We start from the raw sequence: 20570 nt of genomic DNA on the forward strand, positions 1-20570 counted from the left end.
GTAAAGTTGTATATACATAGGCTTGTTAGTATATTTTAAACAAAGGAGCAGAAACATTGACAGTGGAACAAGGGTTTAGTGTTGTTCAGCCAACAGAAACCCACAGCTCTCGTGGCTCTGGTTTGGGGAAGAACCTATTTCCTGTAAACTCACAATGTTATAATGTTCCCGGGAGGTGGGACATCAGGCGATTTCCATCCTGGAACATCATATTCTTTAGAAATATATATATATATTTTTAATCATAACCAAACCATTTAACTTTTTAAAAAAGGTGGAATTCCTTCAACAACTGTATTAATTACTTCAGATAAGAGTAAGGTAAATAATTACTTGTTTAGATATTCTTAGAGTATTAAGGGGTAAATCTTGACACTTTAGAAGTAAAAATTTTAGGATAACATGAAATATGTTACTGAGAAAGCAGTAAAAATACTAAACTTGTTTTCTTCTGCACGTGTTCCTAAAGGCCCTTCCTTTGTCAGCATGTGTAAAGGAGTTTATGACATGGGATAATATAGTCCCGTAGATGCGCCAAATGGCAGTTTTACAAGAGAAGCTCCTCCAAGTTTAAGCACAGCTGAGGTCAACGAAATGATTCTGAATGTTTGATTGCTACAGGAAAATGTGAGTCCAAAGGCATTCATCTAAATCACTGCTACCCTCCCTCCTCTACTAAAACGTAAGCAATTAGTGATGCTCATTGTAGCAAGCATATAATAAGGCAGATTTTTAGTGGAGTTGCATTCTTATGTACTTAATGTAATCTTGTAGCACAACGAAGACTTCTTATGTGCAGACTAATTTCACTATGTCATTATGGAGGTTATAAAAGAGAGATGTGTATAACATCACACTTTGCATTTGATGCAAAGTTCTTGATATGGAAAATTTTTAAATTTTGATCACTGTCCTTATGGCCCGTTCCCAGAACCACTACCATGGGGAGTCATTTTCTAAAAGTTAGAGGCTCAACATTGGTGTTTAGTCCTAAAGCTCACGGCTTTTGGAGATGGCACTGATTGTCTCAGTGATACTGGGGCAGAAAAGGAAGCAAGTTTGGAACTTTACGAAATTGGAATACCAACTGTATCTCAACAGAAAAAGGGTGCTGAACCTTCTCAGAGTCTGGACAGCCCAGAGCTTCACTATTCTGTGCATATTCAATATTATCTGATGCTGTGTCATATATATGGATTGCTGCCACAGTTCCGATATTTCTGATGAATCTTTGCTTACAGACCCCAAACAACCCTGAGTCGGAATAGTTGGATATGCAGATATTTTGTAGGAGGTAATTTCCTATATTTGGCTTTGTCTGTTGTTCTGAAAGAGCTTTGTTAGTGTAGTGTGGGCACCAATTATTTTAAGAGTTGCTCCTTAAATGTAGACTCATGGGCTCAATGTATCAGTCCCTTTGGGCTGTTATAAACCAAGTTGGCCTTGTCAAGAGATATCGGTGTATTCTTTAACTGTGAGCTTCTACAATTTTATATATGGAATTCCAGATTGTGATAAAGACAGACGATGAAGCTCTGCAGTATAAGCAACAATGCCTTTACTGCTGTTGGTTTCATGTGAATTTTATTATTTTTGTTTCACGAATTTTAAATCTTAGAACTTAATGTAACAGGTAAAAAGTGGGCTTTACTAATCCCTTGGGTTCATTAAGAAACTAAGTGAAAAGAAGAAACGCATGTTTGGTTTCTTTAAAAAAACCCATGTTTGCTTCTTTAAAAAAATTCAAGTTCCATGTAAATAATGTATTTTAAGCTAGAATGAAGTTTACTCTGTCTGTGAATACCAAGCGGAGGGCTGGCAAACACAGGCCTAATCTGCTGCAGTTTCAGGATGGAGGCTGTTACGCTGTTCTGCTTTCTTTTTAATCATCACATCCTGAATGCCAGATTTTTATTTTTTAAATGAGGCAGAAGAAGTTGAGGTTGTTGAGACTAAATCAAACCTAAATCAGAATACCATAAAAGTAGAAATCCAAAAAATGAAAGCTGAGAGGGCCACAGCAGCCCCTTGAGTTTTATGTGAGTTACCAATAATTAAAAGAGTTCTATGTCTGATGAGATGGGACTGATGTAGTAGTTTGGGCAAGCTGGTTGTCCTCTTGGGGCCTTTGTTATCTACAAAATAAGGAGGTCTAAAATTATAAATGCTGAAGGTACCTGTATCTTCAGAGCCCTTTTCCTATTTTGCTACCATTCGTACCTCCCTCAGGGGCCATCCTCCATTTGATACTATACAAACTGTGCCTTACAAAGTGTAAGTTGATCCCTGTTTCAGAATGGTACCCTGACTTAGCATACCTGGTAAAACATGCTACTCTTGGTCACTGTCGGTAGTCTAGCGTGTCACTGGAGGACAAGCCTCCCACAGGTTTTTCCTCCTTGTTTTGGACACTCTCTGAGGCCAAGACCTGAGAAGGTGATGTGAGTCCTCGCGACTGTTTAGTTGACTTGGTGAGCTTCTTGAGTTCACTTGCAAAAGAAATGCCTTTTCTTTTGTCTTCTCGGGATGCCTGTGGAGAAAAAAAGAACCCTCCACCGGCATTAGGTTGAAGCCAGGATCCTCAGTCACATGACATTATACCAGAAAGCTCTTCCCTCTTCCCTGTCAGAGCACTGGCAACGAGGGCTTAAAGACTTGCCTCTCAGGACCGCTTAACCACTGAGGGAATGAAAACAAAGCCACACGATTTTCTCCCTCATACATTCCTTGACTCAGAAACATTTTCCTAGATTTCTTATCTCCCAAAGAATATCAAATAATCTGTGAAGAGAGCAAAATAACCTTGAACTTTACCTGCACCTGCTCCTTTAGCTTCAAGATGAATTTTCCTGCACCTTTCCACTTGCTTTGTGCTTGAAACACACACTCCTGATCCAAGAGGACCCGCTGGGAGGACTTTGGGGTAGAAGACTTCTTGTTGGAAGTGTCTTTCACCACCTCTTCCAAAAGCACATAGTCACTCGGGTTGGGGTTGCTCAGGATGCTATAGGAGTATTTGGCTTTGCATAAGGTCTGAAAGATAAGTTATGATCAACTGAATGAAGACACTGTCTCCAACACCTGCATTCACTGTAAATGGAACTTTCAGGTGGGAAACTGTCACAGACTTAGAGATGGAGGGAATCTTTCAGATCATGTCATCCCAGTCCTCATTACATTTGTGTCAAGTTGCAGTTTATAACGCACTTCCCTACATTACCTCATTTAGCTGCACAACAGTCCGTGGTTCTGGCATTATTATCTCCATTTCAGACTAGGAACTTAAGCAGATTCCAGAGGGTGCACAGCTAAGAAGTAATGGAATAAAGACTTGAACTGGACTGTCTGCATGCACCAAAGCTCATAGACACGAAGGTCATGCTGATAGTAAGGGACAGAATCCTGACCCTCAGATGCCTCTCTGTCCCATTAGGCTGCCTCTTCACCACAGCATCTTGGTTGCTGAAGGCATTTTAAAATTTACTTGGTCTCACTTCTCACTTAGTACAAGATTATCTCATTTATGCATTTATTCACTCATCAATGTTTAGTGAGAACCTACTATGTCTCAGATACTACACTATACTTTGGGGACACAACAGTGCAGCACAAAAGAAACACATCTAAGCCCTCGTAGAGTTCAAAACCTATTGAGGAGGTTAAAATTAACCATGCAGTAATAGCAAATAGCATTTAAATAGTGCTTACCCTGTGCTAAGCATTGCACACCTTACATATATTTACTCTTTGCAACACTGTGAGGAAAGTACTGTTATACTATCTCCATGTTATCTATGTGGTAACTTGCCATGCAGTGGTGTGCTGGAGCCAGCTGGAATCGGTTAGTGAAATCAGACGTGGTGGGAGTATTTATACAACAGAAATGGGCAAACACTACAAATCAGAGACCCCCCAACCCCTGCTTTTATTTAAGAACCAATTTTACCAGTACACCACTATAACTAGGGCAAAGATAGTTAAATAACTTGCCCAAGATCTCAGAGCTAGTAAGTACAGCTGGGATTTGAATTGAGCAATTTGATCTAGTAGAGTCTGCGTTAACCAATATGCTCTACCACTTTTCAAATGGGTGTTTAATGAACACAATCTGTGACAAAGCCTTCAAAAAAAGGAAATATATTTTCTGAAACTACATACACAGAGAAGCAGGCCGTAGAGGAGGGGAGAGGGTCAGGGTAGGCCTGCTTATCTTCCGACGGATCTTGAGAGATGGTCATTAGGTATTGGCTTAGGCATTTCTGGGACAATGAAATTACTACTCTGTACAGCCACCTCCTAAAACCATAATATTCATGCTTCATAGAAAGCCTGACTCATAGTAGATGCTATGCTGAAGGGAGCAACTAACATTTCCCAGCCTTAAGAGGCACATACTGCCTTTTCAGGTCCCCATAGGTCTCGAACTTCATTCATAAAATGAGCTGACATCTGATCTGTCCCAGCAATCAACACTGAGGACAGGACTGAGGTGAGGTGGGGAGGGGCTCTGACCTGCTGAATGACATCTTGTGCGGTGCTGACGCGGGGTGCTTTGATGACTGTTCGCGGTTGCTCTGGAGAAACATCATGCACTTGGACAAAGAAACTCTCCTCCTCTGTGCTCAAGATCACCTCCTTGTCATCTTGCACGATGCTTTTCTCTTCTAGGTTCTATATTAAAAAAGAAGAAAAATATGAGTATATGGTGAGCTGATGCAGAATAAGAAAAATCTAACAAAAATTTGAGATGTACCTTGGTAATGTGAAACAACTTCTTAGCTTTTTATCACACTAGTTAATATTTCATAAACCACTTTGAAAGGACATACATGTCTCAGAGAAAGAAAGTACTGTAAGTGTTTCTGCTGATGTTGACAGACTGATAAGGTATGGCCACAACAACCCAGTAGATGTGTTCCTGTTAGGTGTGGATTTTGAGTCCAAATTAACTAGATAAATTTGTAAAATGATAATATACCATTTGGCAATTACCAAAAGCCAAATAACACAGTAAATTCCATTTAAGAGAAAGTCCACCCATTCTCACACAGACCTTGAGCATTTAAGAAATGCTAGGCATCTGAAATGTGAAACTGACATTCAGCCAGGCTAGATGAACAAAATCCACAGTGAAAAGGCAAAACGATGGCTAGAGGTGAGTCACGTTGAAATTGATATTGACAAAATACTAAATAATTATGAGAGAGAATTGCTCACCAGGTTGATTGGCTTTTGAAGAACTGGCTTCCAGTGTATTTTACATATCTAACTATATATATTATATAGGTATATCTGTAGACTTATGTATCTTATTAAACATTTCAGGCAGTACAGGATTATATTAATAAAAAGGCAAACTTTTTCCATTCTCACCCTTTTTCCTTCTCTCACCCCACCTCATTCTCTACAAAAACCACTGTTGTTAGGTTACATATCCTTCTAAACATCTGCCATGGATATACAAATGTATTTTTGTGTATATGAATAGATAATACAATGAAACCCTGGAATTATGTGAATTTAGACATGTGATTGTCAAATGGCTCCTGTTCTTTGTTAGCCCCATTCTCGAATGAGGGTACGTACAGCTATCTTCTACAAGGTGGGGGATAGGAAGGGGAAGGAGAGACAAGTAAACAGGCAACCCATCTCAGGAAGCAAGGATTTGGCAGGAAGGTGCTCCTATCCCTGGCGTTCTCCTAGCCTAATCGCCTCAGCTTAGGCACTGAAGTGGTGCTAACTCGCCAGAAGACTCCCCAAATCATCACTATCCTGAAGTTCCAACCAGCCAGCCACAGGACCCAGAATTGTTCCCATTAAAATTAAAGTCAAAATGGATCACTGCCACCAGGTGGCGCCAAACTGTAGTCACGACCAGAAAGGTCTAGTTTCTGGAGCTTCTTGCCAACCAGGCTCACCCCAATCATTTCATCATTCTTGCAGTCGTGGAACCTACAATTTACACGACTGAAGTTTTTGGACCCCATTTATTATATTATGGATGGGCAGAGGAGAGTTAATGTCTTTTTATTGCATAAAATGAGTTTGTACTCCACATACGCTGTTCTACAACTTGTTTTTTCTCCTCACTTAAAATGTCATCATTTCATGTCAGTTCCTATAGATTTTGCTGCACTGTATGTTACTGCAATGATCATAATATATTTAACCAATCAGAGTCTGGGTTTGGGCGGTAATTCACATGACATGCTTTTCAGGGCCCTGAAAACCAGGAAGCAAGCAAGCAAAAACCAAAAAGGATTCTAATTGCCACGTAAACTATCCTGACAACCATGCGCTTTTATTTTTTTATTTTTTAAATTTTATTTATTTTAATTAGTTTCAAGGATACAGTACATTGGTTAGACATCTATGTAGTTCATAAAACGATTCCCCCAACTGCTCCCTCCGTCCCCTGACCCTCCACCTAGCCGACATATTAATGCTAACTGCTTTCCCTATGCCGTGCTCCCCATCCCCGAGACCATCTGTCAGCTACTAATTTGTACTTCTTTAACCTTTCACCCATTCTCCCAGTCCCCCAAACCCCTCTCCCCTCTGTCACCAAATTGTCCACTATATTTGAGTCTGTTTTTGATTAGTTTGTTCTTTTTGTTCCTTAGATTCCACATATAAGTGAAATAATATAGTATTTATCTTTTTCTGACTTAAATACCTTCTAGGTTCATCAAGGCGATATCTTTTTCCATCCCCTTCCTGTGTGTGTCTTCTCATCTGAAGTGAGTCTCTTGTAGGCAGCATGTAGGGGTCTTGTTTTCTTATCCATTCATCCACTCTATCTTTTAGTTGGGGCACTTAAATCTTTTCCATTTCAGGTACTTATGGATAGGAATGTAGCTGTTACCATTCTTTATTCCTGTTTTTGATACATGTTTTTTCTTCTTAAAGAAATTCCTCCAACATTTCCTGTAACATTGGCTTGGTGGTGATAAATTCCTTTAGCTTATTTTTGTCTGGGAAGCTCTTTATCTGTCCTTCAACTCTAAATGATAGCTTTGCTGGCTAAAGTATTCTTGGTTGTAGATCCTGGATATTCATCTCGTTGAATATTTTGTGCCAAGCCCTTCTGTCCTGTATAGTTTCTTTTGAGAAATCAGCTGCCTGTCTTATGGGTGCTCCCTTGTAGGTAACTATCTGCTTTTCTCTTGCTGCTTTTAAGATTTTTCTCTTTGTAGTTAACCTTTGGCATTTTAATTATGATGTGTCTTGGTGTGGTCCTCTTTGGATTCCTGGTTTTTGGGATTCTCTGAGCTTCTTGGGGTTGTATGTCTATTTCCTTTACCAGGTTAGGGATTTTCCATCATTATTTCTTCAAATAGCTGTTCAATATCTTGTTTTCCTTCTGGTACACTGATGAGATGGATATTTTGACCTTTAATAGTGTCCAAGAGGCTCCTTAAATTATTTTTATAGTCTTGGCTTCTTTTTTCTTGTCATTCTGATTGAGTGTCTTGGCTTTCCCGTCCTCTATATAGATCATTTGATCCTCTTCCTTATTCACTTTGTTTATTCCATTTGATACACTTCTCATCTCAGATAATGTGTTCTTCATTTCAGACTGGTTCCCTTGTATAATTTCCATTTCCATTTTTATGTTTTTTATCTCTTTGTTGAAATTCTCACTGAATTTATCTACATTTCTCAAAAGTTCATTGAGCATCTATATAACCAGTGTTTTGAACTCTGCATCTGTTAGATTACTTGACTCCATTATATCTGAATCTCTGTTCTGTTCTCTCATATGGCTTCTGCTTCTTGTCTTCCCATTTTTGTTGCCTTTCTGTGTCCGTTTCTATGTACTAAGCAAAGCTCCTAAGTCTTCTGGTCTTATTAGCACGACTTTGTATAGTAAGCGTCCAGTGCCGCAGTCCTGAGAGGGGTTCAGCTGCAGGCCAAATTTAGCCCAAGCTTCTGCCCCTCCGGGGCCACCTGTTAAGATTCAGCAAGCAATCCATAGATGCTGTGCTTATAGTTGCCTCAAAAGGCCACACCAGAAACCAAGGCCAGTTGCCTCCAGTGTGAGTCTGGGCACTGCTCAGCAAGGCGCACCTGACTTGCTGAGGATACACCTGGATGTGGCTTGGGTGGGGCTGTGAGTTGAGGGAGGCGGAGTTTTAGGGAATCATCTGGGAGGAGCGACCTCTGTTATCCAGTTTGATGATGTCACAGCCATGGGGGCCCTGTGTCTGCACACTGGAAGCAGGGGAGGGCTCAACAGGGAACAATGGATACCACCAGCACTTCTGTACAGAGCTAGTCTCGCCTCGACCCTCACTCAGACAATGTCTCCCTGTAAGTCCCTGGTGCACCCCGTGCTCAGCTGAATAGGCACTGGTGCTCAGAGTGAGCAGGTCCATCACCACGAAAGTCCGCTCATGGATGCAGCCCCTTTAAGAGGCATCTGCCGCTGCCGCAGCCTCCATCTCACTCAGCCGCTAGAGACCGGGCAGCCCCGCGTCCTTGCCCCATCCCACCTTCTGCCGTTGCAGGGTGATTTCCTGGCTTTCTCCCCAGTTGTATGGCTTGTTCATCTATATCCCAGGAGCTATTTCCTCGCTGTTTGCTCCTTGTTTCTGTCACAACTTTGGTCGCCAGAAGGATGGACAGAGCCTCTATCTACGCCATTTTTTTCCTCCGCGCTTTTATTTTTAAAAGATCTCCTTAGAACCTCACTCTGAGCTTATTTTCTTTATTGAGCTTTAATATTTGAGGTTATTCTTTATTTAACTCAAAAAAAAAAAAACCTACTACAGTTGAATATTAAAAACAAAAGCAAGTAGTGAGCATATTATGATTACAGTCCTTCACTCATTCTGTAAAATGCCAGCAGCGAGTGTTATTCATTGGCCCCACTAAGAGGTCTGACACTGGATGCCACCCCTTGCATGATGTTCATCAGCCTCTTGTGCTTCTCCATTGTAATGGTGCTGTCTTTCTTGATTTGGATCAAAGTCCAGTTCTACCTGGTCCATTTCATTAGTCTCTTCTACTTCCTTTCAGGTAGGAGTTTTTCAAGCAAAGAGTTTATTAGGAGAGAGAAAGCCATTTTCAGGAAAGTTTACCTTAAATTCGATGTTTGGGTGACCCTTTTAATATGGTCTATGATAAACTGGCATTCATTTCGCACATGCTTGATATCTCCATGCTTGACAGTCTGACCTGGATGAGAGGCGATGGCTGTGGTTCAGTTGTCCAGGTAGATATTGGCTTCTGGAAGCCGCACAATGCTTCAGCTGGCTGTATGTGCACACATGAAAAGGTCTTCTTGAGTAAAAACAGAGTGGTCCTTCTGATCTAAAAAAAACGATAATGTCTCTGGGCTCCAATCGTGGTTCTTGGTCTCCTTCACCACGGAATGTCATCTTCTGGCCATCTTTCATGCCTTTGTCAATATGAACTTCTAGAATCTTCTTCTCTTGAACTATCTTCCTTCCATTGAGACTTTTACATCTACCTTTAGGACCAATCCGTTTCCCATGGCCGGGTGCTCCACGTACACAGACTGAATTTGTGTCTATTTGATGAATTCTAATTTGCATCTCAGTGTCTCGGCAACTGGGACAGCACTCTGGGGCTCCTTTCTTACTACCTTGGCCTTCACATATCTGCAGAGCTAGATATCTTGTTGCACCATTATATAAATCTTCTAGGGTTACTGATAGCTGATACACAACACTTTACCTCTCCTCCTCCAAAAAACGTCAGAGATGTCCATGGGGGAGCCAGAACCGCCACCTGCTCCACCTTCTTTAGTCACCTGTTGTCCTCCTTTGTCATATGATTTCCTTTTCTTTGCATCAGAGAGCATTTTGTAAGCTTGAGAGATCTGTTTAAACTTCTCTCCTTCATTTGGATTCTTACTAGGGTGGTACTTCAAGGCCAGTTTCTTGTAAGACTTTTTCAGTTCTTCCTGAGTGGCACTGGGTCTGACCCCCAAAACATCATAGTAAGTGGTTTCTTTCACCATTTTTGACAGCTGGTGAGTGGGCTGAAGCTAGTATTGGGGGAACAAGAAGGAGTGTGTTGCTGTCAGATCTTATTTATTTTTAAGGAGTTTTCAGCTACAATGGAAACCACAAGTAATGACCATGACAACAGCCCACACTTGTATAGCTCTTCACTAAGCACATTTCTACATATTGTCTACATGTTTGGATGAGTATGACAACCTTTTTGAGTCAAGCAGAGTAGTTTCTGTTATAGATTTTACACAGTAGAGCACAGAGGTTTACAGAAGTCATATGTGCTGTCCAAGGTGACCTAATAAGTGGCAGAGCCAGGTTTGCTGGATTTTGAATGTAGCAGGTGTCAGAGGAGGGCATACTGACTACAAGAAGATGTGATTTTTGCCAGCTTGACAGCCCAGGAAACAAAAAAATTATGAAAGGCAGACAGGAGAGATCAGAGGTCATAATTAGCAGTTTAGGGGCTCATATGAGCAAACTGCTTATATATCTTACTAGTTTCACAGAGTAAATGAATGAAAATACTTATAATCCTAATATATCAATTATGCTAGTGTCTGCTTGCATTTAATAATTGCTGAATTCATTTATTTAATCAGTTAATATGCAGTGTGTGTCACGATGCAACAGGTATACCTAGATACATTAAATGTGATTTGTTATCTTTTATTATACATTTCATTAGTCATTTCAAAAATTTCCCAACAAAGGAGTATAAAGGAGAGTTTGCTGTATTCTATTCATCGGAAACTGCTTGTTAGCCTTCTCTCCTAAATTATCCCCCCTTTTCTTCAAAATGCTTCCCTCCGCCAGCCCTTATTAAATATTTATTGCTGAGGTCACTACTGCCTGTTGTCATATACATTTTAAATTGCATATGGGCATCCCTAACCTCCCCAGTCCTTCCAACCAAATGATGAAGGCCCACTCAAGAGCCCGCCCATGTTTCTTCCTGCTCATGGCTTCCTATAGTGCTGGGCATGGGTGGTCCATGGGGACCGACCCAACTCCAGCCTAAGCAGCATGGGATGGTGGAAACAACACTGACCTGGACGCCGTAAGTTTTGAGTTCTTTCTACTTCTTGCCCTGTTGTGATTTAACCTCTCTGAAGCTCCATGTGTAGAATGATTTCCATTATATCATGAGATCATTCGAAATAGTGGATGTTTGAGAGCTGTAAACATTGTAAGTCATTATGCAAATATATGATTTAAAGAAGTCACTGAAATTGTCACTTGTAGGATACTTAATATGGCAAAGACAGAAATAGGAAAAAAAATTAGACATTAAAGATGGCTTCAAAAGTCCAGCTAAGCCCTCTGACAGTTTTTCATAGAGCTATTAATAATTAGAACTGCGTTTTCACTGGCTTAGCAATTTGTATGTCTGATAGGGAGAGGAAGCCGGGGAGACAATTACATTTCTTTGCTTAAAAGAAGTTTTATTTTATGGTCTAACGTAAGGTTAGGAGGGAAGGCAGTGAGTGGCTCTGGTTCCTAGGGGAGACGCTGAAGGTCTGCAGAGGCTGTGGGCCGTGCTCACAGTTAAGTCCAGAGTGAAAAAGTAACATACGGTGCCGAAAATGCGTTCCTTATTTTCTCCACTCTGTCCTAACAAGCATAGAGCACAGATGTGCATTGTCCTAACAAGCACAGATGCGCATTTTATGAGTCAAGCTCTATTACATGCCCCAAAAGAGCAGTTCCTGTGCCCAGAACAGGGCTTGGCACATATCAGGTGCTCAATAAATATTTATTTAATCAAACTGTTGAACGGACTCAGCTGCTTTGTTATTGACATATAATGAGGCATGATTGTCTATGCTGGAACAATGACTTTATATTTTAAATATACCATCATTTAAAAAAAAAATAGCAGTAAGTTAGTGGGCTCCTTTCCAGAAAAAAAAGTGTTTCCAACAACAACCCCCCAGAGGAGCCGACCAATCTAGAGTTGACATGTAGTCATTGTACTGTTTCTTTCACGTGAAAGATCATGGGAATATTAGTGAACACAATGTAATTTTATATGAATTCTGACTGAAGTTGAGAGATTATTCTTACTTTGTGTGAAGTTATGGAATATTTTCAAGGAAATACCATTATTTTTCTTATATGTACAGAATCTTTTATTAGCTAAAACTTGAACAGGCACTAACAAGAAGGCAGCCAACTCTAAAATGCAAAATGCCTACAGGCCTTGCCTTACACAACTCTGTGACCCTCATAACAGTGTCTTCCCACACATACAGATAAAATACTGGACAAAGAGCTGAGGACACACGTAAGGAATCCTTTGAGTTTTTGCTTGCTTTGTTTTACAAGGGATGATTTTTAGACTGAATTTTTGTTAGCCTGGAGATAATATTCTGAGTATGTGCAGAAGAATAAAATCATCTCCCCATGTTCACTTTAGGAATAACATAAACCAAGTTGGAATTACAAGAAATTCTGATGTTGAGGGAGGTGGCCAGTGGGGAGGTGGTTAATTGCATACTGAGCTGTGACTGTGTACACTGCGCCAAGACACACTTACTTCCTTCTGGGTTTTTAAGACAATTCTGCCAACGTATCCCTCTTCTGGAAACCAGCTGCTTAAAATCTGCAAGATCTCTTCTTCTGGACCAATGACTCTCTGGAATGGTTGTTTTCTGCATTCATTCTTTTCTTTAGATATAAAATATTTTTCTTCCATCAAAAAGTAGTCTGTGGCAATAAGTTTGATGTCTTGTTCGGTGGTCAGAATCTAAAGATAAAGCAAAGGCAAATTTAGCACACCTCTGAGGAGTGGGCAAAAACTTTAATTCAAAACAAGTCTATTTGCATGGTTTTCAGAGAGCTTTGATGTGCAATTTGTAAGTGAAACCTACTCTGGAGTGTTGCATAATTCTTTTGGGACAGTCTAAGAATTCTCTTATGTCCAAAAAGGATTGTTTATGTCCATTCTGGGCAACAACACAATTTATTCATAATCCCCAGACAGCATAACTGTTTTTCCCACTGCTGGAATGAGAGCTCCTACTGATTAAAAACCTTTAGATTTTTCAAACTATGAATTTAGCTCTTTGTAATCTTGCAATTCAGGACTGAGGGTAAAGAACCTAGTCCAGTTTTTTACCAAAATAATCTCTCAATCATCTTCTAATCTCATCTTTTCTAAGTTCCTGCGAATTCTCCTTTCAACAAACTTGACAGTGAGACTAGAAGCCTGTTTTCTTTGTTGGCCACTGACCTTGGCAATCAAACAGAATGGCTGAGACAAGGCTCAGGAGCCAGACAGACCTGATCTGAGGTCTGCCTTTAATACTTACTGCCTGTGAGGTGTTGGGCAAGATATTTAACCCTTTGAAGGTTCAGTTCCCACTGAAATGGGAACGGCGAGAGTAATGAGGGGAATCAGTCTGCCATCCCAAAATATGCCTTTTGAGATATTGATTATTTTAGGCTGGTTATTTTCAAGAAACAAAAGATTTAGAAAGAAGCTTTAACCTTCCCCTTACTGCCTAAAAGAACTTAGAGGACCTGCTATGGTTTAATATCAATGAGTATGAACCTAGCAAGGCCCATTTGATCAAAGTCCTCTCTGTGTCCCTTGTTAAACATGCCCCATCGTGCCCCATCAAACATTTATTTACCAAACATTTACTTTTCCATGTGAATTGCTTTCCTGTCCTGTGAAGTCCCAAACCACAACCTCCTGTTCCCTTTAGCTCAAGAAAGCATATAAGCCTTAACTGCCAGATCTGTCTTTGAGTCTAATATTCTTATGGAACCCCTGTATGTGCATATGTAATAAATTTGGTTATTTTCTCCTGTTAATCTTATTTTCTCGTGTTATTTTGTTATTTTCTCATGCTAATTTGATTATTAGTCCAGCTAGGACAACTTAGAAGGTGGGAAGAAAATTATTTTTCTGCCCCCATAGTAACAACCTCTTAATTTTGTTTTGTTTTATGATTGAGTCACTAGTTATAAAGCATAACATGGGCACATTATGAGAACTCAACAGACACTAGCCGTCAGTATAGTTCCTCTTACTGATCTATTCTTTCACACTCATGTTGTACAGGGTACTGACAAAAGGCTAAACTTGAAGGGGGTGACAAGGGAAAGCTGCCACTATCTGGCCTGGATTAAGCAAACTTCCTTCTCAACACCTGGCACTGCTGTGTCTCAACTTTAAGGAAAAATAGAATGAACTGAGGATGGTGGGGGCAGAAGATTCTCAAGAAGACTCTGCTCCCTTCATCCCTGCCCTTGTTCTGTAACTGATGCTGGGCTCTGGGCAAGGCAACTCCTCCTACTAATATAGGAATAATTTAGGACAGGAAGATTTTAGGAGTAGGTTAGTTGGCATTGTCACCTCCACAAGGGGCCCAGAATCTCTCCCTCCTCAGACTTGCTTTACATCCACGTAGTTATCCGCATGGGGTAACAATGAAGTAATGAGTTGCTTTTCACAGGTGGTCCATGGAAATGTTCCCTTGCTTTAAATCCTCACATTTTATAGTGTCTCCAAAACCCCAATAGTGCTTTGTGATAGTAGACATTGGAGTTTATGGACCAATTTAAAAACCAAAAACTTTGGTAGTAGCTTCTGTTTGATATGTTATGAAAGTTGACACTTAAGCTGTTTTCTCTGACTCTAAGTCAATTCTAAAATGTTGGGCAAAAGTTGGCCTGTCCATAGAGACTTCCCCTCAAACAACAGAAATACTTATTAACACTGATTATGTATGGTTGCTCAATGGATTTTTAATCCCCCAACCATTCTACAATCCCACTTACACTTCATCGTATGCCCTAAATTCAGAGGGAGCTCCACAGTCACTGCCCCCAAGTAGAAGAAAGAATTCTGAGATGGGTTAAGGATAAAAGTTTGCAAGGATATTAGGCCACTGTGCCAAGCGAGAGTGGAGCTTCAAGTGTAAAGAGAAAAGGAAATGCACACAGGGCTGCCTTGCCCTTTCAAAGAGCTGCCTCTCTCTCTGGACGCTGCTCTTAGTTCCTGGATTTCTCAACCTTACAAATCCCCCTGTGGGGCAGTGTCCCTGCCTGCAGGAGGCCGCTGAGATCCCTGGGGCTCCGGAGCAGAAGTGGCACAGCATGAGGGGGCTTACGCCAGTTCTGCTTCAGGGTTTGGTGTAACAGGCTCTCATCCTCTTGTTTTAGGCCTTCCATGCCTCTTTGTAGCATTAGAGGTATAGGACCTCAAAGGTCAAGTGCCAGGGGATGGGGAACAAGGAGGCTGCTCAACATGCCAATGAAGACCTATTGCTAGAAGGGCCCAAGATGTCATCTGGGCCTATGTGGTCCATTTGGACACTCTAAGAATTTGATCCAGCTCCTAGAATGACAGAGTTCATTCAGCTTGTGTGCAAATTCTGGTTGATTAGTAAGCTCTGCATTAAGAGGGAAGATGAGGCCTGTGTCTAGGCTCAGAGGAAAAGGGCACACATGGTTGGAAAGTCACTTATTCGTGTCTTTATCCTTCTTGAGCCCAGTGTTTTGACGTGCTGAAGAATTCTTAAAAATGTTTTTCTAAAGGTTAAGGTGGCTTGTTTAGTGGTACCAAGATCCCTCGGATCATTTGTAGGGTGTGTCTCAATGTCGAATATCAACAGAATCAAAAGACAGATCATCAACGTGGACTTTTGTGTATTTGTGTGTGTGTTTATAGACACAAACGCACAATCACACACACACATACCCATACATATTAGATGTCGGATTCTCCCAATTGCAGGCTCAGCGGACTTACTTGTTGGAGAAGGTGCTTTGCCTTGGTGCCTCCACTTATAGAGAAAACAGTAAAGGGCTCTGGACCTGGGACCCCATGAACTGTGACTCTGTGAGTCTGCAAACATTTTCTTTCTTCTGTATTAAACATCTGTCAAGGAAGAGCATATGGTTTCTCATTCATTCTCACGCAACTTCTAGGCTACATTTAACACAGAAGTGCTAGTTCTTAGAATGAGGGACACATAAATGCAAGGGCGGAGCATCCTTTTATAACCTGATGCATCTTTTTGTGGTTGAAGAAGTAACAGTGCATCTTCCTTAACAGTGTAGTGAGGATATATAGCAGCATACCACCAAAATATTAATTTATTTTATAAAACAGTGCCTCTTTCCATCGTAATTATGGGACTGATATCACCTGGAATGTATGTCAGTCCTTACTTACGAACTGACAATCAATAGTGTATATTGAGTTTTATCTCTCTTTAGGGTACTGGGCGAGAATTGTAGATGGTGAGATGATAAATAAAATATTCTGGCAAGTAAAGTACTTTCCTGAGCTCTGTGAGTCATTCCAGCAAATTACTGAACCTGAGGAGGGGGTTGTAGAACCTCTTGAATTTATAGCTGGTTGGTTAGAAGTACCGGTGACAAGTTGAGACTTGTGACTGGCATTTGAAATGTGGGTAGTCTTCCAGGACTGAGCTCTTAACTTGTGGGCTCTGATGCTAATGCCAGGTAGATCGTGTCAGAATTGAATTGAAAGGTAGGACTTCCAGGTGGTGTCAGAGAGTTGGAGAAGTAACACATTGGAAAAGATAACCACACATTTAGTGTCAGAAGCGTTGAGAGGAAAAACGATTCATTCATGGCAGTGTGGAACCTTCAGCTCTAACAGGTATTGAGGGTGACCAACCCAGAATTGGGCAGTAAGCCCTGTCTTGTCTTTCTGAAAGCATCTGATTCTTGCTCTTAGGTACCAGGCAGCCCCATCTCCACTTCTTGGTCCTCTGCATGAGACAGAGGCAATACCTCTCTCTACTTTCGCCAACACGCTGTTCTCAACCTTGGCCACACATGGAAGGGGAAAGGAGGAGAATCTAAGGAAATAAGGTCAGGGACGAAGAAGAAGCTGATAAGTGAGGGAAAGAGAAGCAGAGAAGAAAGCAGGGCTATCGAAGGTGGCAGAGATGGTGGTCAAGCCAGCGCCATCGTGAGTGTATAAGGTGCCTTTCCAAGGGTTGTTTGGACTATGTTGAAGTATATGATTGATACAATAGTAATCAGATTATTAAACACACAAAGAGGTAACGGATGGATACCCCTTGAAATTAATTTTTAAAGAGCAAGCATAATGGAATTAACTAGTTAATTAAAGCAGTGTTGCTTGTTGAAGTAAACAACTTTGCATTTCATTACTGGGGTGAGTGCTGGTCCTATGGTTCTCGAACTTCACTAGGCACAAATCTTCCCTGGGCAATTTGTTAAAACATCGACTGCAATGGTGGGACTTTTTGTGGTGTTTCTCTCCCATTCCCAAGAGTGAAGATTCTGCACCTCCCCAAATGCCAGGGTGTAAGTTGCATATCGCCAGCAGCACCTGGCTGCTCACTCCAACCCTGCTCACCTGTGACACCTGCCACTGGACCACTGAAGAAGCAAAGGATTTCCTGGTCTGACTTAAAGTTTATAGAAGTACTGATTACTTTCTATCAGATGTGCTTAATTAGCCTCTTCCCCACCTTGTTATTTTTGACCTACTTCCCTGGCAGGCACTATAATATACTCATTAAGAGTATGGGTTTTGAAAAAAAAAGAAGAATGGGTTTTGGCACTAGATGAACTTGGGTTTGTATGTGCATGACCTCAGAAGTACTTAGCTCTTACCTTCCTTATCTGTAAAATGGAGACAATACTAATAGATGTTTTGTGAAGTTATTGAGAGGATTAAGTGAATTAGTATATATAAAGTGCTTATGAAGTGCTGAGTGCCAGCCATTATTATTATTATTTCCATTGCTACCTAATTATCACTGTCCTGTACTACAAGAAAGCCGAACTCCAGCATAGCAATCCCCGCAAATATGCTGAAACAGAACTTGGTTACCAAAGAGGCTGGCATGGTACTGCTAGAGGAATTTTCTTCCATCCTTCTGCTGTTTATGAATAAACTGGAGATTTCCAAGACTTCATTGTGGAGGTTTCGCAGCTGAAGATGTCGATATCCTGGAATAATGCAGAATTAGGAAAAGCCTGTTAGCCAGGACCTGCAGAGCTATGTCAAGAAGATACCTTAGGGAGGTCAAGAAATGATAGGTAGATATAAGACCTTATGATGGGCAGGTAGGGGCAACAGGCATGCAACCAACTGATGCCTTGTCACCGGGAGAGTGGATCCTTCGGGGACAGTTTTGGGCCACCTAGTGGTGATTAACTTATCTAGGTACCGTTTCTAACTTAGACTCGAACAGAAAATCTTAAACAAAATATCGTAGGAAAATCTCATCATTTTTGTATCAAGGCATCTACAGTCACTATTTTACAAATGTTCCACCTCAGAACAGCTTTAGTGATATAAAGAATTTTAACAATAGGGGCTTGGTTAAGTAAGTAATGGTGTGTTTGTTTAAGTATAAAATGGCATTAGAACTAGTATGCAGCCAGTAAAAGTGATAATGTAGGTGTATAGTTATTAACTCGAATAGTTATTAACTAGAAAAGTTGCTCACTACATGTATTATTAAGTGAAAACCAGTAAGTTGCAAAACACTATGATTAGGAAGCCTCTACATGGCCAGAGAAATAAAGTCTGCAAAAGATATACACCAAAAATGATTATTTTGGAGACACGAAAAAATGGGTTAAAAAAAATTGTTCTTGCTTCTCTATACTCTCATATTTCTGTAATAACTGTTATGGGCTGAATTGTGTCCTCCTAGAATTCATATATTGAAGCTCTGATTCCCAGTAACCTCAGAACGTGACAACAGGTGGAGATAGGGCCTTTAAAGAGGTCATGAAGTTACAATCAATCATTAGGGTGGGCCCAATATGACTGGCATCCCCATAAGAAGAGATTAGCACACAGATAAAGAGATATCAAATGCCATGCACACAGACGGAAGGATGAACATGTGAGGACAGAGTGGGAAGGTGGCCATCCACAAGTCATGGAGAAAGGCTTTAGAAAAAAACAAACCTGCTGACACCTTGATCTTAGACTTTTAGCCTCCAAAGCTGTGAGAAAATAAATTTCTGTTGCGAAGTCGCCTAGTCTGTGGTACTTTGTTATGGCGGCCTGGGCTGACTAATACAGTGACCATGTGGTACTTGCACAATGGTGATGAGCAATAGGAAATGCACAAAAAGTAGGAAAATATAATGTGTCTGTGGAGTTCAGAGCCTGGCAGTTTGAGTGTGGCTGTGGGAGGAAGTATGGACTAGAACTTTTGTACTCAAAGCAGACCAGCAGGGCCAGCAACCCTAGGAGCCTGTTAGAATGCAGGATCTCAAGCCCTAGCCCAGATCTACTGCATCAGAATCTGAACCTTATTACCAAGAGCCCCAGGTGACTCCTATGCACACCAAAGTTTGAGAAGAAATGCAGATAGTCGACAAGCAGAAGTTCCCAGGAGGGCCGTGGCAAAGCCAATTCATCAGCCAACAGCTCTGGCCTCTGCTTAGGATTCTCCATCCTCCCTGCTCTGCACCCAACATCCACCTCTGGCTTCTGACACTGAACTTCTGCCAGGCACTGATTCCAGCTTTGGCCCACTTAGTTATACCACACCCCAATCTCTCTTCTGTTTCCTCGCCTCACTTCAATCTCTGCTTTAAAAATGCCAGGAAGGCAGTGGGTGCTATTTGGAAAGAGATGTGAGGGAATGAGAGCCAGCTGCCACTGCTCCCGACATCAGCAGCAGTGGGAGAGGCCATACTTCCTAAGGAATGTTGTCAATACCTTGGATTTCAGGATAATGTAAAAAAAAAAAAAAAAGCTCTTTTGAGATGTGCTTAAACAGTGTTCAAATTTGCATTATTTCTTCCTGCCTCTTATTTTAACATGAAAATTTCAAACCTACACAAAAGTAGAGAGAAGAGTCCAACAAACTCCAGGGCATCTGTCACTTAGCTACAATAATTATTAACATTATGACAATGTTATTTTACCTCGCTTTAAAGCTTTGAGTGGAATGATTCTCTGAGCAGTTACTGCCGAGCTGTTGTTTTCCACAACTGCAAAACGAAGAAATATGAGATCTTCAAAATGAACTCGGAAGAGAAACTGTTCGTTCCACATGGGGTTGAGGGTATTTCGATGGATGGGCTTTGTGCGAAAATGGCAGCTGTCCAGGGGCATTCCCAGGACATCGACTTCAATACACGGGCTTCCTGTGCTGTTACTTGGGCACACGTTTTGTCCAGAGACAATCTGAGGGAGGAAACGAAGATCAAAGTCACTGAAGATGAAAAGGAAGCAAAGACAGCGTCTGCACCTCACCGCTTCCTTCGCAAAGAAACGCAAAGGACACTCTGGAATGGACGAGGTAAATGATTAATAAATCTGCTGAAAAAAAGTGATTGTAATCGGTAATCAGATGATTAGAATCACGGGAAAAATGTATTTTGTCTAAAACATTCACCCATCACCTTTCAACTGTCAAAATGTTTAAGTATCTTTAAAAACCAACCAATTAAGATGAAATTAAACTTCTCAAGAAGGCGAGAGAAAAGGGGACCTTATGCAACATCACCATAAGTCTGTTATGAATATTCTGTTCAGAATGTTTTAGGTGTATATTTTTTAACTGTAAAATCTTGAATAGTTTAGTTCTGGAGCAA

The 20570-nt window shown here is 40.9% G+C and overlaps 1 protein-coding gene and 1 pseudogene across 3 annotated transcripts in view; both read right to left on the bottom strand.

Annotated features, from left to right (window-relative positions):
* PLCE1 (phospholipase C epsilon 1) overlaps window positions 1–20570 on the bottom strand; it is a 287768-nt gene that overhangs the window by 3684 nt on the left and 263514 nt on the right. The window contains exons 26-33 of one of the 3 annotated variants that reach the window (XM_039871702.1): window positions 19899–20160; window positions 17836–17954; window positions 15748–15876; window positions 12523–12732; window positions 4513–4671; window positions 2815–3033; window positions 2319–2530; window positions 8–2135 (exon numbers count right to left, since the gene is read on the bottom strand). In XM_039871702.1, coding sequence (XP_039727636.1) covers window positions 2342–2530; window positions 2815–3033; window positions 4513–4671; window positions 12523–12732; window positions 15748–15876; window positions 17836–17954; window positions 19899–20160 — 1287 coding nt within the window. In that variant the 3' untranslated portion in view covers window positions 8–2135; window positions 2319–2341. Of the gene's footprint in view, window positions 1–7; window positions 2136–2318; window positions 2531–2814; window positions 3034–4512; window positions 4672–12522; window positions 12733–15747; window positions 15877–17835; window positions 17955–19898; window positions 20161–20570 lie in introns of those variants that run through there. The other 2 variants (XM_039871701.1, XM_039871703.1) reach the window with 2 other exon arrangements.
* On the bottom strand, window positions 8874–12516 carry LOC120609285 (dnaJ homolog subfamily A member 1-like; annotated as a pseudogene).

Source organism: Pteropus medius, unplaced genomic scaffold (assembly GCF_902729225.1).
Source record: "Pteropus medius unplaced genomic scaffold, Ma_sr-lr_union100, whole genome shotgun sequence".
NCBI classification, from domain to species: domain Eukaryota; kingdom Metazoa; phylum Chordata; class Mammalia; order Chiroptera; family Pteropodidae; genus Pteropus; species Pteropus medius.